At 40.2% G+C, this 26146-nt stretch overlaps 1 protein-coding gene across 18 annotated transcripts in view; it reads left to right on the plus strand.

The window, feature by feature from the left end:
- ABCC9 (ATP binding cassette subfamily C member 9) overlaps positions 1–26146 on the plus strand; it is an 80037-nt gene that overhangs the window by 40081 nt on the left and 13810 nt on the right. For 13 of the 18 annotated variants that reach the window (XM_068655261.1, XM_068655196.1, XM_068655310.1 and 10 more), the window contains 14 exons: positions 790–828; positions 2393–2494; positions 7871–7955; positions 9337–9417; positions 10444–10581; positions 11073–11198; positions 11755–11851; positions 13504–13748; positions 14767–14915; positions 15714–15783; positions 16634–16791; positions 19457–19549; positions 22259–22361; positions 24647–24748. In XM_068655261.1, the coding sequence (XP_068511362.1) occupies positions 790–828; positions 2393–2494; positions 7871–7955; positions 9337–9417; positions 10444–10581; positions 11073–11198; positions 11755–11851; positions 13504–13748; positions 14767–14915; positions 15714–15783; positions 16634–16791; positions 19457–19549; positions 22259–22361; positions 24647–24748 (1588 nt within the window). The remainder of the gene's footprint in view (positions 1–789; positions 829–2392; positions 2495–7870; positions 7956–9336; positions 9418–10443; positions 10582–11072; positions 11199–11754; positions 11852–13503; positions 13749–14766; positions 14916–15713; positions 15784–16633; positions 16792–19456; positions 19550–22258; positions 22362–24646; positions 24749–26146) is intronic. The other 5 variants (XM_068655234.1, XM_068655242.1, XM_068655300.1 and 2 more) reach the window with 3 other exon arrangements.

The raw sequence follows: 26146 nt of genomic DNA on the forward strand, positions 1-26146 counted from the left end.
TGAACTTACTTGGTAAGGTTTTGCAGTTTGGAGTGATGCATTGCTGTTCCTGGCAGCAAGCACCATTGCTGGTCTAGAACCCCTTTGCCTGAATGCCTGTATGGCATTCCATGGCCTTGGCACTGTTAATAAGTTAATTCATGGACAAAGAACACTGCAATATCATTACTGTCATTACTGACATTGTGTGTTCTACAAAGTGAATTTCATAAATATGATCCTTAGAAGTGGAGGCTGACAAGAAAAGTCTAGGCATTGCAGTGCCATGCATAGCTTGATGCAGCCTCGCTGCTACAAACAGGTTCAAAATCTGTGTCACCTGAACCTTGCAAAATTATATCTGCAAAGGTTGTCTTTGCCCCAGTGAAATCTGATGTTAGGGTAGTTACCAGCTTCCATAGGTCATTGGTGGAACAGTATAGAGAAGCTGACTTACTGATTGTCATTTTTTTATATTCACAGGCAATGTTAATAATTTCATTTTAACAGGTTTTACAATGCAGTTTTCATTTTTAATTCATTTTCTAACAAGATAGATTGCCTGTTTAGCCACTATGCAAAATAGATACAAAACTGTTGTGTTTAGAAAAGTTATATGCTTTTAATTAGTCCATGTTTATTTTCCCTTTAAGAGAAAAAAAAAAAAAAAAAACCTAACCAGACAGAAAAAAGCTGATGTTGAGTTCTTAAAGTATGTACTTAACTACAGTTTTCCTGTATATAAAACTTGCATAAAATGTTATTTTCTCTACTTCCCGCTTACTAAATGTCATTTACCATAACTTACAGTGTAAATGAGACTGAACCTTCTTTTGAAGCATCCAGAAGGTATTATTTCTGTTTTTAGTGTATCATAATACACTAATTTTTTCAGAATTTCCTCAAACTTTCATCTTCATACCCTTCAGCCATCTCTGTGTTTCCTTACTCTGTCAATAATTATTTACTGTAGAATTAACTGACAGATTGCTCTAAATCCAGTGGATCCCAGTCTTTCCCAGCCGTTGTACCACTACCTCAATCTGAGGGCTAGCATCCCAGAAAGGCCCACATCTTGCTTAAAAGAGGTTGAGTGGTCCTAGCTCCCATTTGACAACACTGGGAGTTTAGTGTGTTCCATATCTCTCAAGACAGGACATCCAGATACAAGTCGTCATCACATGTACCCTCCCATGAGCTTGCATGTTTTCTGATCGGCACTAGGTTTCATGCTGTTGGTAACCCAGCTACTTGCTGCACAATGAAGCAGGGCCACGGCATGCAAAGGGAGCAGTCCAGCTCATGTCAACCGGTAATTCCAGCCCTGGCTTCCATAAAGGAGCCTGCAGGATTAAAAGATGGGCAAGCTAAACTAAAAAGGCACGCCATAAATGACAAACAAGTAGTGGCACCAATAGCTGTGGTTGGGAGCCACACCGTTATTTGATACCTGACAATCCTGTGGACATATTTCATACTAGTGGATATCGAACTGCTGAAACTGCTAAAATTTTGGGAGTACTACTGACTGCTTCTAACCAGCTATTACTCATACCCTAGCACCCTCTCTCTCAAAAGTAATAGATACTTACATTCAAAGCTAATTTGAATGCTTGGTTTTAAGCAATGCAATCAAAGAAACAGAAAGGAAAGATAACTGTTCAGATTTACAAGCCATTAACAGTGCTTCCCACATGTCTCAGGCATCACAGAAAAAGGCCTGACATTATATGATCATTTTTGCCACAATACACAGACAAAACACCCAGAAGTAAAGAATTTTCTTACACTTACTGTACATATTTAATGAAGTATTTAGACACATTTAAAATTAAGCCTAATAAGTACTTGGGATACTGTAATGATTCTTTCCAAATCTGTATTGAATTGTCCTCTCCTCCCATATCATGTCTGTTCACTGAACATCTAATAGGCTTAAAGAAGAAAAAACTTTGCCTGAGAAAAAGATATTTCATGTGCACAGGCTGGTAAAATAATTTAAGGCTTCAGAAAGCAGCAAGACAAGTATAGTGATGACATTTGAGCAGTGCCTTTTTACTACCTGTTTTAATGTTGGAGAAAAAAAAAATCATTTTTGTCATAATTTCATCATTCTGAATATTTATAATCTACTTTTGGATTGAAATTACAGTTACTAAATTGAGGTAGGTACCAGTCATTTATAGCAGAATAGAGTACAACCTAGAATATAGATCGTGCCACCAGGGGAGAGAGTGCGTGCTGTTCTAACAAAAGCATCTCATTTAAAGTTCTTCCCTTCACTTCAGTAACAATTGCTCTGCCTATGTGTTTCTCTGTATTTTTTTATGAATGAACATTGTTTCCCCTGATTCTCAGACATTTCATAATGTGGATGTGTTGCTTTTTACTAATGTTCTTTATTCATCTACAGTAGAAACAGATATTCAGTGGCTTATGCAGCTCAGAAACCATGGCTGTTGAATGCAACAGTGGAGGAGAACATTATATTTGGGAGCCCATTTAATAAACAAAGGTAAATATGAAACCACTTGCAAAAAAATAAAAATTTAATAATAATAATAATAATAATAATAATAATAATTACAGAATTACAGAATTTCTAGGTTGGAAGAGACCTCAAGATCATCGAGTCCAACCTCTAACCTAACACTAACAGTCCCCACTAAACCATATCCCTAAGCTCTACATCTAAACGTCTTTTGAAGACTTCCAGGGATGGTGACTCTACCACCTCCCTGGGCAGCCCATTCCAGTGCCTAACAACCCTTTCAGTAAAGAAATTCTTCCTAACATCTAACCTAAAACTCCCCTGGCGTAACTTTAGCCCATTCCCCCTCGTCCTGTCACCAGGCACATGGGAGAACAGGCCAACCCCCACCTCTCTACAGCCTCCTTTAATGTACTTATACAGAACAATAAGGTCACCCCTGAGCCTCCTCTTCTCCAGGCTGAACAAGCCCAGCTCCTTCAGCCGCTCCTCGTAGGACTTGCTCTCCAGGCCCCTCACCAGCTTCGTCGCCCTTCTCTGGACCCGCTCAAGCACCTCGATGTCCTTCTTGTAGCGAGGGGCCCAAAACTGAACACAGTACTCGAGGTGCGGCCTCACCAGAGCCGAGTACAGGGGGACGATCACCTCCCTAGCCCTGCTGGTCACACTGTTTCTGATACAAGCCAGGATGCCGTTGGCCTTCTTGGCCACCTGAGCACACTGCTGGCTCATATTCAGCCGACTGTCCACCATCACTCCCAGGTCCTTCTCTGCCTGGCAGCTCTCCAACCATTCCTCTCCCAGCCTGTAGTTCTGCTTGGGGTTATTGCGCCCCAGGTGCAGGACCCGGCACTTGGCCTTGTTGAACTTCATACAGTTGACCTCAGCCCATCGGTGCAGCCTATCCAGATCCTCCTGCAGAGCCTTCCTACCCTCGAGCAGATCGACACACGCACCTAACTTGGTGTCATCTGCAAACTTACTGAGGGTGCACTCAATGCCGTCATCCAGATCATTGATGAAGATGTTAAAGAGGACCGGCCCCAGCACCGAGCCCTGGGGGACGCCACTAGTGACTGGCCTCCAACTGGACTTGACTCCATTTACCACAACTCTTTGGGCCCGGCTATCCAGCCAGTTTCTAACCCAACGAAGCATGCGCCAGTCCAAGCCAAGAGCAGCCAGTTTCTTGAGGAGAATGCTGTGGGAGACAGTGTCAAAAGCCTTGCTGAAGTCAAGGTAGACCACATCCACAGCCTTTCCCTCATCCACCCAGCGCGTCACTTTGTCGTAGAAGGAGATCAGGTTCGTCAAGCAGAACCTGCCTTCCATAAACCCATGCTGGCTGGGCCTGATCGCCTGCTTGCCCTTCAAGTGCCGCATGATGACTCCCAAGAGGATCTGCTCCATGAGCTTCCCTGGTACTGAGGTCAAACTGACCGGCCTGTAGTTCCCCGGGTCTGCCCTCCGGCCCTTCTTGTAGATGGGCGTCACATTTGCTAGTCGCCAGTCAGCTGGGACCTCCCCCGATAGCCAGGACTGCTGATAAATGATGGATAGGGGCTTGGCCAGCTCCTCTGCCAGTTCTCTCAGTACCCTTGGGTGGATCCCATCCGGCCCCATTGATTTGTGGACATCCAAGTGCCATAGCAGGTCACCAACCAGTTCTTCGTGGATGTTGAGGGCCACATCCTGCTCCCCGTCCCCTTCCACCAGTTCTGGGTACTGGGTATCCAGAGAGCAACCGGTTTTGCCGCTAAAGACTGAGGCAAAGAAGGCATTAAGCACCTCCGCCTTTTCCTCATCTCTTGTAACTAAGTTTCCCCCTGCATCCAGTAAAGGATGGAGATTCTCCCTAGTCCTCCTTTTTGTGCTGATGTATTTATAAAAGCGTTTTTTGTTATCTTTAACAGCAGTAGCCAGATTGAGCTCCAGATGAGCTTTGGCCTTCCTAATCTTGTCCCTGCACAGCCTCGCTACATCCTTATAGTCCTCCTTAGTGGCCTGCCCAATTTTCCAAAGATTATAAACCCTCTTTTTTCTCCTAAGCTCAAGCCACAATTCTCTGTTGAGCCAGGCTGGTCTTCTTCCCCGCTGGCTCATCTTTGGGCGCATGGGAATAGACCGCTCCTGCGCCATTAGGATTTGCCTCTTAAAGAGCGCCCAGCCTTTCTGGACCCCTCTGCCCTTCAGAACCGCCTCCCATGGGACTCCACCAACTAGTGTCCTGAGCAGCCCAAAGTCAACCCTCCGAAAGTCCAATACAGTGGTTTTACTGGTTCCCTTCCTGGCCCCGCCAAGAATAGTGAACTCCACCATTTCATGGTCACTCTGCCCAAGACTGTTCCCGACAATCACATCCTCCACCAGTCCTTCTCTGTTTGTGAAGAGAAGGTCTAGTGGGGCACCACCCCTGGTAGGTTCACTAATCAGCTGCGTCAGGAAGCTATCTTCCACTTTCTCCAGAAACCTCCTAGACTGCTTCCTCTGGGCTGTGTTGTGCTTCCAGGATATGTCAGGGAAGTTGAAGTCCCCCACGAGTACAAGCACTGACGATTTTGCAACTTCTGTCAGCTGCCTGTAGAACTCCTCATCCGTCTCCTCATCCTGGTTCGGCGGTCTATAGCAGACCCCGACCAGGACACTAGCCTTGTTGTCCCTGCCGATCCTAACCCAAAGGGACTCGATCTTGTCATTCCCAGCCTCGAGTTCCACAACATCGAAAGATTCTCTAATATAGAGAGCCACACCGCCACCCCTTCTGTGCTGCCTGTCCCTTCTGAAGAGCCTATAGCCAGGCATCGCAGCACTCCAGTCATGAGACTGGTCCCACCACGTTTCCGTGATGGCAACCAAGTCGTAGCCTGCCCGCTGCACGATGGCTTCCAGCTCCTCCTGTTTGTTACCCATGCTGCGTGCATTGGTGTAGATGCACTTCAGCTGGGACTTTACCTTATCCTCCGGCCTTGCCATTGTTCCCCCTGGCACAGCCCCAACAGTCCTTGCTTCAGCCCCATCCCCCTTCTTACCTAGTTTAAAGCCCTATCAATGAGCCCCGCCAGCTCCTGGCCCAGGATCCTTTTTCCCCTAAAGGATAGGGACTCGTCTACTGCCATCAGACCAGGTGCTGAGTAAACTGCCCCATGGTCGAAAAACCCAAGATTTCTGCGTAGGCATCAGCCCTGGAGCCACGTGTTTAACAGGTGGGCTTTCCTTGTCCTCTCCGTACCCCTCCCTGTCAACGTAGGGATGGACGAAAATACTACCTGCACTCCTGCTCCGTCCACTAACCGTCCCAGCCCCCTAAAGTCTCTTTTGATAGCCTTCAGGCTTCTGTCATCAATGTCGTCACTGCCCGCCTGGACTATCAGGAGAGGATAATAATCAGAGGGGCGTACCAGGTTGGGGAGCTTCCTGGCAACATCCCTGACCCTGGCCCCAGGGAGGCAGCAGACTTCCCTACGGGTAGGGTCAGGCCGACAAATAGGGCCCTCTGTCCCCCTAAGGATAGAGTCTCCCACGACAATCACCCTTCTTTCTTTCTTGGTGGAGGCAGTCCTGAGGCGTGGAGTCGACCTCCTCGCCCTAGGCATCCTCCTGGGAACACTTTCCATCTCTTCCTCAGTCGCTGGTCTCTCAATCTCCAGGGCCTCAAACCTGTTTTGTAAGGGCACCTGGGAAGGTGGGGCCGGAAGGGGAGGGCATCGCCTGCCATGTCGCGCAGGGACCTGTCTCCACTCCTCCTCAACTCCCAGATCCCCTCCCTCTGTCCGACGGCGACAGGGCAGGGGGTCCACCCCCGTTTGGGGGGTCTCACCCCGGTACCTCTCCTTGAGGCCCTGCAGGGAGTTGCTCCAGAAGTCTATCTCCCGCTCACATTCCCTGATGGCCCTCAGCCTCTCCACCTCCTCCTTGAGCTCCGCCACCATGCGGATCAGGTCATCCACTTGCTCACATCTCACGCACGCAGCGTCTCTGCCTCCCGCCAACGGCAGCAGCAGGCTCTGACACTCCCTGCATTAATAATAATAATAATAAAACCTGACTGCTTCCCTTAAGGGGTTTTGTCTTCTCCTTCTGGCAGAAGCTTTCAGATTCTGAAAAATATCAATGCACATGAACCCTAGTGTGGATTTAGCTAACCTGACTTTAGCCGTTTTAAAAGGCTTTTGCTTTAAATTAGCCTTTCGAGGCTCTCTCTCTACCCTGAGTGCATGTCTAAAATTTATGTGAGGAATCACACAGCAGCAGCGATTCTCCATGGAATACAATGGAAGCCTTATATGTATTTTTCAAGCAGCTAAAGTCAGGTGAGATGAATCCCATCTTTGGATGCTAGTGCCATATTTTTGTTTTGTTTAGTGGAGCTTAAGGTTGCCAGAGGACTATGGAAACAAAGATAGTAGGCATGTTTCCACTGAGTTTATGTCCTAATCCTGCTGTGATATAGTTGCTGGAGCACCCACTTTACAAAAACAATGCACATATGCAGATGGGGTACCTCAAGGAAATAACCTTAATTCGTCCTATAGAAATACAGGAGAAGGGAGTGTGAAAGCTGAACTGCATAGTTTCTGTTCTGCCTATCCAGCACTTGCTTATAACATCTTTCCAAAAAGGCCAGCTAACAAATACAGTGGAAAAAATGACTTAAGTAAAATAAATTGCTGTTGTTTCAAAGGTCATACTCATTTTATTTTAAATTATAAAAAATACAACCCATTCCTCTTAGTGTGTACTTTGATAAGATGTATGATTCCATTCCCACTTAACAAAAGTTAACAAATATCTCAAAATTCAGATAAGCACCTACATTTTCAGGGACCGGGTTCTTCAGCTAGTACATCATCTTAAATTCATTCATATCAAAGGGGCAAAACTGAATTAACACCATTCAGATTTTCTGGTCCCAGCTGCTTATTAGCAGATCATCAGAGATACCCCAAAGACCTAGAAATCTCATAACACATATCAAGTTTTTCAAGAGGTTTCCTGACGCAAGATCAGAAGCACTGTAAGGATCCTTTGCCCTGAAATATCACACTGAAGTAACTGAAGAGGCACCTAAAAGGGGAAGAAGAGTAACTCATTGAAAAATGCCTTCAAATACTCCAGAGTCCAACAAAACTGCTCAGTGACAGAGACGAATGTATCCAGCAATTTAAGTAACAGAATCTTCAAAAAATAGTCTTGCCAATGAAAATTTCTGATAAATATGTGATTTTTTACAACATTTGCCTTACTTATTTTTGCAATTATCATTTGCAAAACATCACAGGGCCATAATAACTTAGCTGTGAATTTGAGATATAGGGTTTTTTGTTTTGTTTTGTTTTTGTTTTTTTGTTAATAAAGCATGTGGCTGGTTAAACAATTGCAATGACCGTATTGGTTTTACAGATACAAAGCTGTTACGGATGCATGCTCTCTGCAGCCTGACATTGACTTACTACCATTTGGTGATCAGACAGAAATTGGAGAAAGGGTAAATAACCTCAAGGCTTTCGTGTTTGCTTAGTCTATGTATTAAGAAGGGACTTTCTGATGTCACTCATCTAATCTGATTTGGGTTGCCAGCCTGATAAATAATTATAATTCACTAGGGTTTACTGAAGTTATTTTGCATTAGCTGCTGCAGCATTCTAGGCAGTCATGACAATGAATAAATGCTATGACATTAAACAATATTGTTATGTGATCTCTAATCTGGAGAGCACAAGACAGATACAAATCTAAATAATGTATTTTGTTTCAGAGATCAAAATTTGCCCCTACACATATATTGTTTCTTTGTATGCCATAGAATTACTACACTGGATGTTATGATACACAATGAAAAACAGAGATTCTCAAGGGATTAGTTTTGTGCAAATTTCCGTAGAAAATTGGGAAAGATTCATACTGGAATTATTTCAGTGAGTTTGTTGTTCACTATGGGATAAAATTCGAAATGTAGTAGTCAGTAAAAGGATAAATAGTGTTTAAAGTGATGGGTGAAATGGCCCTTTTACAGTATATTTATATAGCAGAGTGATGTTGCTGTGAGCATACAGAAATTTATACTGTATATTTTGTCCTACAGGAAAATTGGGTTACTTGGCACTGATCTTAAGTCAGGAGAGCTTTATTCCCAAGCTCTTGTCAAGCACATCTCCATTTTGGTCTGAATGTGTGTGAATGAGTTAGTTTAAAAAATCTAATTCTGTTTCCCAATAATGAATACATGGCCATATAAAGCTTAATTGAACATCCTTGGATAAATACTTGGACATCTAGACAGGACTGAGGCCTGTACAGCTACAGCACAGATCAGAAGGTCTCTGGTTTATTAAGACCTCAGGGATGTGAACGAGTGGCCCTCCATCCTTAACTGTAGGATGGACATGCCTGGAAAAAGGCTGACACTTTAATGGTTGAAAAGGAAAGAAAATGAAAGAAAATATAAAAATAAATAAAAAGTAATGTGCTCCTTTTGAACAGCTGCACCATGCTTTTTGTTGTATTGACATGTTAAAAATTGTTTTGAAAAAAAAATCCTTCTTCAACTGTACCTCAAAAGGGATTTTTGATAGCCAATATTTTGCTTGCAGAATTTTATGCTAGCATTGGTTGCGTTTTTCAATCTAAGAAGCCTACTGTGCTTAGAGAAGCTCTTCATAATTCATACTTATCCATGATTCGTTGCTGAATAATAATTTTTCTTTGTCTGTAATGTAAGGATTATGCTTGTTTATCAACAGGATTAGCATTTTAACTAAGCAATTGATTTTTATTGGAACCTTGTATAACTGTAAAAATCATATTTCCCAAGACCTATCATAATGTTTATTCAAAGATGCATATTTCTGATCCATTATATTCATTAGGGGATTAATTTAAGTGGTGGCCAACGACAGAGAATCTGTGTAGCTCGAGCACTCTATCAGAACACCAACATTGTCTTCTTGGTAAGATTTTTCTTTTTCATATAGATCACATAAAGTTAGTAATAAAACTGTCATTCCTTGTATATATCTTCAGAAAACTTTATATTATCTTCAGAGAACTATAGGGACTTGTATTCAACTACAAATCCAAGTTATGGTGTTAGGAAATAAAAAGCCACCAGAGGCGGTATCAAAACATACTGGGAGACTGAAGAAGGTGGGATCTACAGAGATTAATGCTGAAGGAGGCAAACAGATTGCCTTTTACTCACTCACAGTGGTACCTTGTATCAACATAATCCTGCTGAAATCAGCAAGACTTCAGGATAAGGAGAAGCACTATAATGCAATTAGATCTGAGCAATGAACAGACTGAGCATTCAGCAGTCTCCTGTAGAATGCTGTGGATTCAGACAGACTTTTCCTTCTCGGTTACTAATTTCAGGGTATGTCAGGAATTTCAGGAGGCTACTGTTCATGAAAGGGCTGTCTGAGACCCTTCAAAATTAACCGGAGACTTAGCTCTGTTCTTAGAGAAGAAGTGTTTGTACAGCTGAGTGTTATCTTATTGCTAGCTGCAAGTTTAGTTTGGGTGAAATCGGTGTAGTTCCTGACTCTGCTTTATCTTAACTCTACCAGTTTCACATCAAAGTTAGACCCAAGTTTGACTCTGGTTTCCAACATTTTCAATTTTGAATGTGAAATTTCAGACTTAGTGTTCCTGATCATGTTTACTTCATATTGTCAGTGTGGCACCAGCACTGCACACATCTAGACACAAAAAATTAAATGAGTCTATTACTATGAATTGAAGAATAATGGATTCTAGGTCACTGCTTTATAGCAGCCCTCTGTCTAGGTCTTAGTCATTAGAGAGAAATGATTGGTCATGGAAGATGCTTTCTATTAAAAAACAAAAAAAAACAAAAAAAAAACAAAAAAAAACTTCTTTAAATTAAAAATATATACTTTTTAAACCCTGTTCTTTTTATTTATTTTATTTATTTTATTTATTTTATTTATTTTATTTATTTTATTTGATTGCAGGATGACCCATTCTCTGCTCTGGACATTCACTTAAGTGATCATTTAATGCAGGAAGGGATTTTGAAGTTTCTCCAAGAAGACAAGAGGACTCTTGTTCTGGTGACACATAAGTTACAATATCTACCACATGCTGACTGGGTAAGAAAAGAGCTACTACGCTGCAGATCTGCTAATGATGAACATATGTTTGAAGTTAACACTGTAATGCTTGACAAATTCACTATTGCTTTCTGTAATAGAGTGATTAATTCTATATATCATGTGGCTAGCTACAACATTACATAACATGGATTTTATAATAGAAGAAAACATTTTATTTTTAAATTATTTGTGTAGGATTTTTGATGGAAAGCCACTAAAGAATTGTGACTTAATTACAATTATGACTAACTTAATATGGCTTGTCCATGTGTTTTACAAGTACAGATGAGTTTGGCTTACAGAAATTTCAGTTTATGAGCTGTGCTAACAAAATTAAGAAATTATTTCTTAAATATTGAATACAGTGAACACATAAATTTATATGAATGTAATCTCAACAATTCTAGGACATCTTGTAGGATCCAGGTCAGTGATTATACTACATATATTGCTGAGTAGACAGACCTATTGGGTGCTTTCTCCCCTAGATCATAGCAATGAAGGATGGAATGGTGCTTAGGGAAGGGACACTAAAGGATATACAAAACAAGGATGTTGAGCTGTATGAACACTGGAAAACTTTGATGAATCGCCAGGATCAAGAATTGGAAAAGGTAAATGTGGGCAAGGATATCAAGGAAATATTTTTCAGTTAATTTTTAAAAACTCAAAACATGTCATGAAGCAACTTTTAAACTAGACACTAAGGAATAACACATGAACAGTAGGAGATGTAAGGTCTAGAAGAGATTGTCTGAGAAGTCCATCCTAGGTGGTTTTTAAGGACACATTAGGCAAACACCCTTTTGGAATGATGTGCACAATTGATCCATTCCTGGGGCAAGGGGTCTACTAAGGCACTTTCTAAAATCTATTTTAGCCTTATGTTTCTGTTATTGCCATAAGGATTTAGGATTCTTTAAGAGCTATTTTCAAAATTTTTATCATTCTAGAAGAGAGGGAAAGAAAGAATACAAGGCAAAAAAGAGGAAGAAAGTGTACAAAGCAGGATTTTCTGAAAGAAAAATCCTAAAATACTGTGTTTTTGCATTCTGTGGCCTAACTGATCCAAATAAAGTCTCTTTGAGGTTAATGTTGGTGCCAACACAGTAGCAGACAACTGAGCTCTCAAATATTAATTCTTATAATGATGATGATTTCTTTTCACAGGATATGGAAGCTGACCAGACTACTCTGGAGAGAAAAACTCTTAGAAGAGCCATGTACCCCAGAGAATCCAAATCACAACTGGAAGATGAAGATGAAGGTATGTTTTATCATTTCATTTTTTTATTCTATTGCTATCATTGCCATTTCACTTGAATATACAAAGCTGACAGCTAGCAGTGAAGTATGAAGACGTTGAGGGGAGGCTGGATACTGGCAGCTGGCAACAAGACCCATCAGGAACATCCCTAGGATGACAGACCAGGCCTAAAGGGATTAGTCAGTCCTGAGAAGCAATTCAGTGATTTCAGGGAAGAGAAAAGGTGAAGTGCAGGCTTCCTCTTACAGGGAGCACTAATCACAGAGATTCCAATGGTGCTGTTTGCTGTAATGATCACAGAATACAGACTAGCTATTTGCAGGCTCTTTACTAATGCCTTGTGTTTCATCTGGCAAAACTCATGGTGGATTGCTATTTAGGACATAGATCTGTTGGGCCTTGATTACTGCATTTTGAGGAGATTCCCAATCATTGTACAGTAGGCAGAGCTAGACACCAAAGTCCTTGAGATGGAAATACTACATTGTCTTCATACTTATTTGGTGATGTGGGCAGAACAGCTCTTACTATGTGCAGTTATCACTACATTTTATCAGTTAATTTCTTGGAGGAGTTTAAATTGGGGTCACTCCCAAGCTCCTCCTTTTGGTCTGTGCAGGAAAGCCTTGCCAACAACCTAATCCCAGAAATTGGAAGCCATTATTTCTTTGTGGGGGTACAAAAAAAAAAGATGTGTCCATATAGTCCACAGAATGCTTACAAAAAACAGTCATCATTAGGATTATAAGCTATATATCAGTATCTTCAGGGCTGAAATATAACCTGAGAATGCATTCCAGGTCATCCACAACTCCTATGTGGCCTGGGAATGTACACGTCTCTGTGTCCCAAAATAGTATATAATTTTCAAAAGTGTATAATATTAACTTTAAAGAAAATGTTTCTTACTAATTCATTTTTAATGTTCAAAATCAGAAATAGGTTGCATACACTGTCAGTTTAGAGTTGTCAAGTAAGAGCAGGTCATCTTTTTTTTTTACCCAAGTGTATCATGCAAAGCTATCAGACATATATTCTTTTTACTTGGTGGAAAAATATTTTAATGTAATATTTATGCATATATGAAATATATATTTGCCATAGCAAAAGTCTGCCACCAATTGTATTTCAGTATGATGTGCAAATTATCAAATAGTCAATGGTAGGCCCAGAAGAAATACTAATCCAACATCTACATTCTTTTAAATAGACAAAACTTTAGTACCTCTAAATAAAGTGAGAGTAAAATTCACTTGTGCAACAAATGACAGAGCCTTTGAATGGAAAGCTTGGGAGAACGTTTTGTAATCTTGCACATAACCCAAAGTGCTCTGCTGACGGGACAAGAAAAACAGCTGAACACACTGGGAAAAGGCCTAGTCTCTACTATAAATACAGTCAGTACTGAAGACTTAACATTAGTGAAACTTCAACTAGTCAAAGACTGACAGACTACAGAGTTGCTCAAAGAACACAGGACAAAGAACAAGTCTTATGAAAATATGTCTGAAGTGTTTTCTGTTTTCAAATGATGAGTTGTATTTTGCCATTAAAACGTAAGGTTCAAAACAAAAGTCAACCACATACAGTAAAACCAGGTATGATTCTTAGGACTGCATCCAAGCTAACTTGATTAAATGTCTGAATCACAGAGGAAGAAGAGGAAGAAGATGAAGATGATAATATGTCAACTGTCTTGAGGCTCAGGACAAAGATGCCGTGGAGAACCTGCTGGAGATATCTAACTTCTGGAGGATTTTTCTTGCTCTTTCTGATGATTTTCTCAAAGTTGTTGAAACACTCAGTTATAGTAGCCATAGATTATTGGCTTGCTACGTGGACATCCATGGACAATGAAAATGAACTCAGGAATGCTGATGATGCTAAGAGCACAAAGGTGGGCCATACCTTGGAACCTGACAGAAAAAAAAAAATAAATAAATAATTTAAAAAAATAAAGAGAGAAAATGTTTGCTGTTCATTTCAAAGCCAGCTAGACTGGAAAGATAGATAGACATAGTAAAATTAATCATTAGATAGGATGTATGAAAAAATTATGCTAAAAATACAAGGCAATTCAAATTTTATCAGTCTTTTCAAACGTAAAACTGAAGCAGAAGCATGTTAAGGGTAGAAAAATGGTTGAGAAATGAGGAATCTCATAGCAAACTTTTCCAGCTGGATTTTTTAACACCTAAGTCAATGACCCCATTTACTGGCTATCCGGTTATGTCCTGTCAGGAAAGAAAAGTAAAAAAAGAAAAACAAACAAATAAACAAAAAGTCTTCAAATATTCAAGTGTACTGCTTAAATAGGATCTGTTTATTGTTGTAAATGTAACTAATATACAAATATCTTATCAGAATCCACTTAGCAAACTTTCAGAAGGCTTAAGAATGTTATAGCCCTGGCAGATTAGTGTAGGATTTGCTCTAAGAATTTTAGTGGTGCTTGAGCTTAATAATGTGGAAGTTTCCAACATCTCTATAGTGCCTTAATTATTGAGATAATCTAGTCTGTTTGTCTGAATTCCCTGGCTAACAATTTGCCTACTTTCATGTTTACCCACCTAGTCTATCTTCATAGTTCTATAGTTCTATAGTTCTTCGTAGTTCTTCAGTGTCTTGAAGGATACTTGTCAGTAGCTTGAGTAATCTTGGAGCAGTCAGATTTTCTAGTTACATTAGCTTCATGAATTTCAGTTCCATGACAGCTCTTTTATTTTCCAAAAAAAACAAACAAAACAAAACAAAAAACAACCTAAAATGTAATATAATTATGTAGTATCTGCAATGTGACATAGCATCTGTTTGTACCAGGTACTAGTTCTGAAGAGCAGTACCTTGAGAACTTCACAGTAGACAAAATAAATGTGTGTTTACTCCTAGGACTGATATATTTGTCATTTTATTAGACTTATCATGTAGCTGTCTTCAGCATCCTCTCTGGAGCAGGAATAGTCCTGTGCCTCATCACATCTCTCACTGTGGAGTGGATGGGTCTTACAGCAGCCAAGAACCTACATCATAATCTCCTCAATAAGATCATCCTTGGACCAATCAGGTACAGGAGAAATAATGTTCCTTCTGGAGAACTACACAGTCAAAATCTGCCCTCTTTTTAGCTGGAAATGTACTCCTGTGAAAAACTCTTGTAATGGCCCTGTTTCCTTCAAGACTTCAAAAAGTCAAAATAAGCAGTGAAGCAATGGGGGAAAAAATCCCGTGTCAGCACATGTCAAATTTTGACCCTTTTTTTATCTGGCTGAAAGGTAGGTGTGTCAGATAGCTGCATGCAAGCTTCAAGGCTTGGATATCAAGGAAGGCTTTAAGTGTAGTTCTGGCTCCACAGTACCCAGAGCCAGCCCTGGGGTCAAATGATTTGAACACTAAGCTTCTTCTAATGCCTGTGGGGATAGATTCTGTACATGCCAAGCATGGTCTCTTGTAGGCAATGGTGTGGCCAGAAGGGTTCCTGCATAATGAATACAGCTATCACAGTTCTTTCACAAAACAATGAAGTCCTGGTGCCTGGACCTGTGCAGGAGGTCACATAGCAGCCAGGGAGAGGATTTGATCCTTAAAATGGAATGTAAGCCTGGAGGGAGTGTAGAAGAAAGAGCAAAAGGTAAAATGATTTGGGAGCTTTTGGAAGAGGTGAGTTAGCAGCTAAGTGGGAAAAATGCCAAGAGAAGCATTTGGATAGTTAGAATGCAGACATGATGGGCTGGTGTGATATTTATATTTATTGCTTAGTTTTAGAAAATAGCTGGACACAGCCTTATATTTTATCTGACCGGAATTTTTATCCAAAACTGGAATTCCATTTCAAATAACATTTTGCTTTTAATTTTTTCAACAGGTTCTTTGATATGACTCCACTGGGACTAATTCTAAATCGCTTCTCTGCTGATACCAATATCATCGATCAGGTATACATATCAATATATTCTGTTTTATTATATCTTAGCTTTGTAAATTTTCACTTAGCTGCTGAATAAGATGATGCATTAAAATATTCACTAGAGAAGAGCATAGCAAAAAGAGGGTCTGGAAAGGATAATAGACAAATTCAAAATATAAATTAGTCATACGTTTGTAGCAACAAGGGCATTAAACTATTAGATGAAATGTGATAGGAGATGGCAGCTCTTAATTTCTTCATATACAGATTAGTAACTTCTGTTGGAAAATCTGGGTTAGCAAAACACCAGATTTTGGATTCAAATCAGGAAAACAGAATTTAGAATATAATAACTTTTACTATGTGGTAGTACATGTGAGGTAAATAGGTGCTCCATCCTGGCTGTGGCACGTATGAATTTAGATCATTCAGGGAGAGAAAGGGATACTTTCATTATGTCTGTAAATCAAAAGGTTTGAATGAGCAATAATCCTGGATATAAGGATGATGGGAACTTGGAAGAAAAATTAAGAAGTTCTGAGAAAGAGAGTGCTGTTTCTCTAAATATTTAGTATATCAAGAACAACATAACTCTTTCTTCCCTCTTATATAAGTGAGGTGGAAATGGCCCCTACTTCATCATGATCTTTGGAACACTGACCTCTAGAATAAGAACTACTATGCTGTTTTTTAACCTCTGCACATTAGGGAAGTGGAACCACAGAAACATGCAGGCTCCCAGTGTAGGGGGGTATCAATGAGTGTACAGTAATATCATTCTACTTTCCCTAGGGTCCTCTAAAGGAAAAGGCATATAGTCATGCTTTCAGTTGATTTTGTCTTATATATTCTGTTTTCTGTTTTTCTGTTTGCTTTAGCACATTCCCCCTACCCTGGAGTCTCTTACCCGGTCCACATTACTCTGCCTGTCAGCCATCGGGATGATCTCGTATGCCACTCCGTGGTTCCTTGTTGCCCTTGTGCCCCTTGGCATAGCATTTTACTTCATCCAGAAATACTTCAGAGTTGCTTCCAAGTATGCATTTAAAATCTGCCCTGAAAATTTCTTTTAAAAAGTTGGTATATAGGACTGTATTGAAATGTGAGATTATTGAACTAGTATAAGGGGAAAATTGCCATAGTGACCATGGCATCCTGTATACAGTCCTGAGGTATGAGTTTGAGCCATGCATTAGAGGATGTTTCCAGCTGATCTGACCACAAATAAGGTATTTTGGGAAGTAACATTTGTTGCTGAAGTCTTGTACACTATTAGCTGTTGAGAATGATTAGCGTGAGTTTTGGTAAGTCACCTGAGCCAGCTCACATCTGGTCAAAGCTCCTCTTTGATCTTTTGAGGGTTAGTAGAGAATTGAAAATAACTTCCTGGATTAATGCCAGTCATGACTTTTTCTTCATATTGTGAAAAAATCCACAGAAAGTTATTTCTGCTGTACAGCAACATCTCATACTCAGAATGGTTTGGCTGGTTTTAAAGAGAACATTTTTTTCAGTAGAAAAGTGCCATGATTTCTCAGAGTTATGTTTTTAGTACTAATTATATAATTTAGTAACACATCTAAGCAAGTCATTCTAAGTTTTTTCTTAAGTTTACTCAGTCATGCTTCTTTTTTTTCTTTTCTTTTTGTAATCAGACAGATGTCTGACTCATTTTATTCCAATCCCTGATACTTAAAAATGCCCATCAAGGTACCTGCTGGTGGAACATGCATGGAGGCCAAAATAACCTTCTCATCAGCAACATTTCACTTCAGGTCCTGTCACTGTAGTAGGCACATTGCAAGCATTAACTTCTGGTTTTTAGCATCCATCTAAAAGGAATGGTGCTTTTAAATCAAGTGCTCCAGTACAGTTAATCTCATGGATAATTCTCTTATTTAGGTAGCCTGAGAAAGAATTATGCCAGTTATTCCCCTTAAATCAATGCAGCAGGTGGGGCACAGAGCAAAGTATCAGTAATTTATCTTCACTGTAGCCGGCTTTTCTTCAGCTTTCCTCAGAATTTCCAATGAATTTTTTTCATAAGAAAACTCCTTAAAGTCAGAATTGGCAAAATAAAAACTGTTTAATTCTAAAATAATTGCTTACATTTTCTAAGATTTTGCAAAAACCCAAAAACCTTGTTATTTCTACACTGTATTTACAAACTGAATCTGTGCATGACAGTCCAGCAGATCTCAAGGTGGCTAGGGAACCAAGGGACCTGTTTTTCATTCATAAATTCATTATGATCTTCTGTCACCCTGTTCTGCTATACACAGCAGTGCACATCATTTAAAATTCTTAAAATACACAAGAGTAAGCAAAACCTGATATATTAGACCCCAAGGAAATACCGTGGTTTCTCTCTGTGATATTATAAGGGTGAGAAAAGTCTCCATCCATCTCCAAACCTGTTTTTCCCACGTGCTGAACTGATAGCCATAGCACACAAGCCAACAAGAGGTTGGTCACTCCTGTAGGTCAGCACACACACATGTGTACCATTGGTTTTGCAGTCCCTGATATTCTGCAAGTCCATAACTACCTCATTTATTTTATTTCCTGACAGTTTTCTGGGAAAATATGCATCAGCAAGTGCTTTATTTTTTTTAACTTATTTAAATTAAATTATTTTAAATCACTCATGAGGCACACAGGATTGAGTTATGTTCTTCCACTTCATGATAGAAAAGAATACATATAATAGTTATTCGTAGAAAAAATATTCTTGGGAAATGTATGATGAAGGAATAGCTTGAGCCAGTATTTATAACGTATTTGCATGCAATACTTTCCAGCCATATAAGCTTCAATAATTTTTAGAAATGCAAATATTTACAGTATTTCTTGCAGCACTTTGATTCTTTATTGCATTTTCCATTACATCTCTCAAAAACTTCTGTGTATTTTCCATCATAAATTTGAAATAGAGCATATTTATCATCAAAACATAAGCAGCAAATTCAGTTCTGTATACTGTAATGTTCAGCATCATGGAGCAGCTATTTCTGCTGGCCTATCTAATACAGTGTGCAAACAGAGTAGTATTTTAATAAGGAGTTTAAATATCTAATGCTGTGGCCTCTGTTCTGTTTATACTAGTACAGCTGGCTGGTATGCCAATGGCAGTGTGTGACAGAAAGATGTATTTGTCTCTGTGCCTTGGAAAAATTTCCCGTTTCAGAAGACTGGAACTTTTAGACTTAAATGTCATTGCTCCTTACAGTTTTTGAAAATAAGAAAATTTCTCATTCATATTATTGCTCTATCAGTGATATCTCTATTTCAACCAGTGGGCAAATATTAATGCTACAAACAGGTGGTCTGCTATACTCTGCCATATTTTGTGTAGAGCATGCTGTTGTACTTACAGATACCGAAAATGAAGAAAAGTTTTTATGCAAAGACATCAACTTTGTCAGGCCAGCTGAAACGCACTAAAATAGACAAATTTACAGATACACAAGCTTTATTTTATAACTGGTGTAAGAGCCACAAATAACATGCTATGAAGTTTCAAATTAACTGCTCTGAGCAGATTTTTGTGCCAGTTTCTTTCTACACTATAGAAATTGTATTTTGCATGATCCTGAAAAGAATATGTTCAATACATAAAATACTGCTGTTGTCCATTAGGCAGTAACATTTCTACAGGAAAAGATGTAATAGCTTCCTGCTGTTTGTTTTCTCTGCTCCAGGGACCTCCAGGAACTTGACGACAGCACCCAGCTACCTTTACTCTGTCACTTCTCTGAAACAGCTGAAGGTCTTACCACCATCAGAGCATTCAGGTCTGTAAAACCAATGATTAGAGGGAGGCTTGGGTTCTGGTCAGGCCCATGAAGCTTTCTTGGAGCATGTCAAATCACTTGATTTGGTGGACTTTAATTAAGCTATCTCATAAAAAGGAAGTGGTTTTTGTTTTCATGTTGCTTTTCCATACCTTTAAACTCTTGTGCATGTTTATAAACATGTTTTCCCCTGAATTAAAGATGGTGACAGTTTTAGGATATGCTTTTTAAACTTTTAAGATGTTTAGATTAACTGTGCCTTACTTGGACAGCAGGGAGCTCGCCTTTGAGGGCAGGCACAGGAATCACTCCTTCAAAATCCCTGTGCTACAGCCTACAAGCTGTGTTATCCAAGTGCCTCTGAATCATTTCTGTATTTAGCCAATACCTCAGTCAGGGATGCATCACTGCTGTACTCACTAGCTGGGAGAGTATATAAGCAACTAGAGAGACTTTCCAAGAAAACTATGACAGGACAGAACCTGATCTTGATATTCTACAATGTAGCCTTGTCAGCCAAAACAAAAAATTATATTCCAGGTGAGAATTTTTTCACTTTTCCATGCATATGTTTTTCTTTTCTTTTCTACATGAAATATAAGCCAAATTAGCTTATTTTCACTGCATTACAGCTAGCATGCATAACTTTGTCAAAGTGCAAGCTTGATGTTGTCCCCAAGTATAACTTGCACTCATTCCACACACAGTAGAATTCCAAACCAGAGTAGATCACACTGTACTACTATTTACATATGTATTTGATCTGGTTCAGCTCTGCAGGAGACTTCTGATATTTTTTCCAGCTCTACTGGTATTGGCCCATTTTAGCCAGCAGTGATCAGGCTGAGTTTAACAACAGTGCCTCTGCCTCTTTGCAGAGAGATGGACAGAGTGGGATAGAGTCTAAACCCTAGATGACCAGTGTCTGGAAGAACTCTTTTCTCATCTTGTCAATGAATTACACATTCTCTGAGACTGTTCCATCACTTCAAGCTAGCTTTAGGACCCAGTTTATTAGTCCAGAGAGCTGCAGAAAGGACTGTGGCAAGACGAGCAAAAACGTATGCAGTGTATTGAAGAGATATGAGCCAGTGGTTAACACAAAATATTTTGACAAGCTATGTCAATATGAATGAAGTATTAAACCGGTAATTCATAATTAAGTTCCTGATACTGATGTATGCTGAGACATCTTCTTGAGACATTCAGCGTGGCCTTTCATCACATTATCTCCTGAGAAAGAAGAGGAGCTTAGCATTTCTTGGGAGTCATTCAACTCTTCCTTACCTAACAAAATAACTATGTGAGCTTGGATGGCAGAGAGTAAAAGACAGCCCCAAAAAATGACGAGGCATTGTAACCATCACTTGAATTTTGCCAGATCTCTGGTGCAAATCAAAGCCATTTTATTTCCCTTTTTTTGCTCCACTGTCAACCAAGAACCTGAAGTCTCCAGTGTTTTTTGTCAGCAAGCTCATATTTACTAATAATTCCATTAGTCATTCTCTGTAGTTTGAGTTCAGTATGTTCCAGGATAAAATAGAGCAGCTCTCTGCATAACTTACCACAAAGTAGCACAGTTGGATAAGAAAGCAATTTCAGTGACCTTTGCTGTTTGTCATCTGACAGGATAAAAGTCTAAAAGAGCCCAGAAGATGAGCTGGATGTGGATGAAAAGATACAGATCGAGCAAGTCAGATTTTCCATTAGGAAAACAGGAGTTTTGCTGCCAGAATGGCAGATGAGCAGAATATTCAGTGAATCTTTGCTCCTCCCCACGTCATTGCTGTTGCCAGTTGCTGCCTTGGGGAGGTTGCTTGCCATGTTTACAAGCTGTTCAGAGGGAAATGAAGTATCACTGGGAAAAAAAAAAAAAAAAAACAAGAAGAAAAAAAAAAAGAAAAAAAAAAAGATAGGAAAGGTTTCTGGTAGAACAAGGATTACAGGAGCTTCATAGCAGGGCCCTGAAACTTTGAAATGTAGGAACTTGCCATGATAAAACAGACGATAAGCGGCAGTATGAAGTTTGGCTATTTCTTTCAAGTGATGGTATTGAACAGACAGCAGAATGTGAAATGAGAAAATGTCTTCCACCTGACTGCAGGCCAGACAGTGAAGTACTGTAAGGCACCATCAATTTAGTGTATTTATACCAACAGAGATTTTACTTATATCCCTCCTCTCCACCCAAGTCTACCTTCATTTTCAGGTGCTCTGATGTTCTTGCACTGGTTTTTAAAGGTGATGGGCATTAAATGGGAGAGGCAATTGACACTGGAGGTGATACAACTCATTTCTGTAATTCAGAAATGATCTATAGGGATCATTGACTACATGGGATCTACTCCCTCATTGTAGCTGTCTGAGCCTCTTAGGCAGTGTATAGCTGACTGAGAAAACAGCTGAGCTAAGCAGCTGAGAGATATCAATCTACAAATCAATCTACAACCTACTAATAAACAATGAAACTTTAGAGATGCCACTCATTTGGAAGACTCACAAAGCTGTCCAGCTAACTTCTGCCTGGTCAGAAGGCTTTGGCAGCAGGCTTGGGTCCTTAGGGAAGGGCTTTTAATCCAAAGTTTGGCAAAGGCACAAGGGCAAAGAGTTTGAGGTTGAGGGAAGGGGAGGGAAAGAAGAATTTAATACTTCATCCTTTTGTGTATGAGCGTGTAATGTGTTGTAATATAACAACTTTGCTCTCGGCAGGCATGAAGCCAGGTTTAAACAACGTATGCTGGAACTAACGGATACGAACAACATTGCCTACTTATTTCTATCGGCTGCCAACAGATGGCTGGAGGTCAGGACGGTACGTTCAGTTTAGTCCCAGCCATGATTTTGAAACCTTGGAAGCAAACAGAGATTTTGCATGATGCAGAAGAGAAGATAACAAGAATAAATCTCGCTATGAGATTATACACACTGTTACTTAAAATAGATTGGGATTGTTTATACACATAGGGGTTTATGCACATAGGGGTTTTTAAGCTTTCTTGGCCATGAATAAGAAAATACTAGTCTCCCTCATCTTTTGCTGTTGTGATGTCTACTGTCTGAAGAGACTGCAAGAACAAACATTTACATAACTTGAAATAAGGTTTCTCTACTACTGTGCAGCATCTGCAGACCTGTCCCTGCAGCAGCTATTTTCAAAGCAGAGCATGGCTTTTAAGTAATTTTGTGAACTGTCATAAATCTGCCAGGGCTGTTTCAGGCATCATGAAGCTCCCTGAGATGTCTCCCCAACAACAGGTTTAATCCCACAGCTGTAATTTAGAGCCCCTATTTGCACAGCCCTTACTGCTGCTGTGAGCCCATACTGTGTGTAATGTACAGGACTGTTTAATATCACAAAACATAGCAGAGCTAGGCTTCAACTTAAAAACAGTAGGCCACAACACAGCCAGTACCAGTGAGACAGGCTTCTGGATTTTATAGGGGCTCTCCAGTGACAGCATGTGAGGAACTTCCCTGATGTGCATGAGGGGCAAGCAAAATCACTGTGATTTCCGTATTCATCTGACATGAAAAGAGCAGAGAATGAACAGAGCTGTGACCTGATTTTGCTAGACACAAATAGTAACATACACAACTAATCCTCACATCAGGGGCATTATTCCAACCTTCACTTTGTGGTACACTGCTAAATTAAAAAAGCTGTGCTTCATTTCTTATGGTGGCATGGCTTTCCCTTGTGCATGAAGCGTTCAGCATGTGAGATCAAGCTGAACTTGCATTCACACCAAAGACAGAAAAATAACAGAGCCTCATCAAGTCCTGAAATAAGCTGTGGCAATGCCCATTAATGTCTCAGTCTCAGACTTGCTTACATGCAGAATGAATTTGATCCAAGAATATGCATTGCTTCATCATCACATTAGAAATAATGTGGTCTTGCCAAGGAATAGTTCATTTAGCTTTACCTAACAGTGCAGTGGTACTAATACCACTCAAAACTTAGGAGAGTTTAATGGCAGCTGTGAAGTCCTGTCCCAGCTGCTCATGGAGATCCAAGAGCACTGTGCTTCTGTTTCCCAGTAGTTAGGTTAGAGTCTGTCATCTGCTCATCAACACTTCTTACAGAGAGATGAACTAGGCAACCCTTGTTTCAAATCTCAGAGGAAAGACTCCAGGAAGGACATTATCAAACAGGAGGGAAAAAAAATAGATGGAAAATGCTAACCCTGTAATCCAAAGTAAATATAATGCAGGGAACAGTAAGAGAGTGGGAACACCAGCAGCCCCATGAATCAGTCACCTTGACAACTACAAGACCACACATATCTGGCATTCACTTCAAAACAGAGATACACGTCAAGGAGATTGGTTCAAGCTCCTGCAGAGGATATGAGAAGTCAGATCTGTCCAATACAATCTCCACAGCAATTTCTGCAAGAGCAAGGCTTACTAGCCCAAATGCAGCCCTATAACTACATTGCTGTATTGCTTTCAGCTACTGCTACCAACATCAACATGGTGTTTCACTGCAAGCTGTGAGTGTATAGCAGGCTTAGAGATGCCTTCCCCATGCACAGTGTTCCATTGCACAATGCTTTATGTATCATGCTTTATTGCAGACACTTTATGTCTGTCTGCTTACAAAACGTGTGCATTAACTGTAGAAGTCCTACTAGAATCTTTTCATGGACATTGTGAAGTCAGCATTACTTCTGTTTTGAAAGGTAAACCCATGTTTGAGAAGACATGGAAGTGGAGAGGAATAGACTTGATTTGTTTTAGTAGTAGTAAATAAGGGTGTCAATGTTATGCTATTCTTATGTTTTTCTTCACACACTCAATAGATTTTTTATACCTCCACTTTTGGGTGTAGCTACACTGAGATGCCCCAGCCCAACTGTATTTGAAGAAAATACTGGACTGTTTCACTTGTGTCCAGCAAACTCCAAGAGTATTTCAGTTTGGGCACCAAAAGTCCTGACCTTTTCCAGGAAAAACAACCCAGAAGTAAGGACTAGGTGCCATTATAGAAGTAACTCTCAATAAACTGAATGTGCTGTGAGACTGAAGAAATTTTCTTGGTGCTGCATTTTAATGTTGTCTAGAATCTTTCTTTCTCCCTCTGTCTCATTTTAGGATTATCTTGGTGCCTGCATAGTTCTTACCGCAGCTGTCACTTCCATCACTGAAGGGCCTAACTCGGGGCTTGTGGGGCTAGGTCTCCTGTACGCTCTGACGGTATGTACCAAAGCAGAGGAACTTTCAGACCAATGTATCAAGTTTATGGTAGTTTTAAAAAATACATATACATGGTTATCTTCCAGCTTTCTTAATCTTGAAAAAAAAAAAAAAAATCTTGCAAATAATGGATTCAAGCCAAAGTTGAGAGAGTTCAGGGCAACTTGGACTTGCTTCAGGTTTTATGAGCCAATTAAAAAAACACAGCCATTCCCAGGCCCCGCGTGCTCCCAAGCAGAGCAGAAAAATTGAAAATGTGTAAAAGAACCTGCTGTGCACTCTGTTTTGAACAGCACAGTGTTGGTTGCTCCTGTATACGGCAAAACCTGCCAGAAACTGCTATCCCACAGACTGTCATAACCTGGGTAATGTTTAACCAATGGCTGATAGAATCAGTGCTGAAGAAGAACAAATGCCATTTCTGCTTTTGGAGGGAATCTGCTCAAACACCCAATATTCTCCATCCAAATCTGGATGGATTTGGGGATTGAGACCTTTAAGGTTGGTAGGCATGGCCTATCATGACAAGTAGCAATTGGAAATCAGAGAAGATGGGGTTAGGAAAGACAAGATTTTGATGGCACAATAGCCAATTAATTTTAACTCTTATCATTAACAGTGAGCTATTTGAGATGAGTCACAAAGGTGGAATGGTGTTTTAGTGTAGTAGGCTGTAAGACAGGATGAGAGAGCATCATGGGCATAGACTGAGTACTATCATCATTGAGAACAAAAATATTGCTAAATTCACCAAGAGAGTGGGGATAAAAGCAGGATGAGGATAGTCGCGGGGATAATTTTTGAAATCATGTCTGGAGTGGCACAAAGCTGGCTGCTTTATGCACTGGTACAAGGAAGGTGGTGTCCTCTAGAGGATACGGGTATGGGTCTAACACTGAGATTTGGCTTTAAGCATAAATGCTGGTAAGCCTATGGTTGCAACAGAAGATTCTCAGCAGCTGTCTTAGGGTGGCCTTAGATCCCCTTCAAGCCACTGTTGCAGCACTTTGAGCATCTGCCAGCAACTGAGAATCAGTCCCAGACTTTCAGCTTCACTCTGAAAACATTCCTGGTAATCCTGCTTCATTAGCAGAGATCTGGAAGCGCCAAGATGTCTGCATCAGCTTTGGCTACTTTGCATTTAGTCTGCATTTGCAAACAGATCATTAGTGCAAGTTAGCTGTTCGCTCAAGTCTGGTGTAGCAGATGAAGAGATGCTCCAGTTAAAAAGAGGTTACCTGTCTTTCCCCTCCCTCATAACAACATTAGTGAAACTTTGGATGCAGTTGGATGATTGCCTGCATCTCCTGACAGGTTTTTGTGTAATTTCTCTTTGGAGCTAAGAGAGGGCTGATGTTTGGACCTGGATGAGAGCAAACTGTTTGCACCAACATGATG

The sequence above is a fragment of the Anas acuta genome, chromosome 1 (genome assembly GCF_963932015.1).
Source record: "Anas acuta chromosome 1, bAnaAcu1.1, whole genome shotgun sequence".
In the NCBI taxonomy this organism is placed as follows: Eukaryota; Metazoa; Chordata; class Aves; order Anseriformes; family Anatidae; genus Anas; species Anas acuta.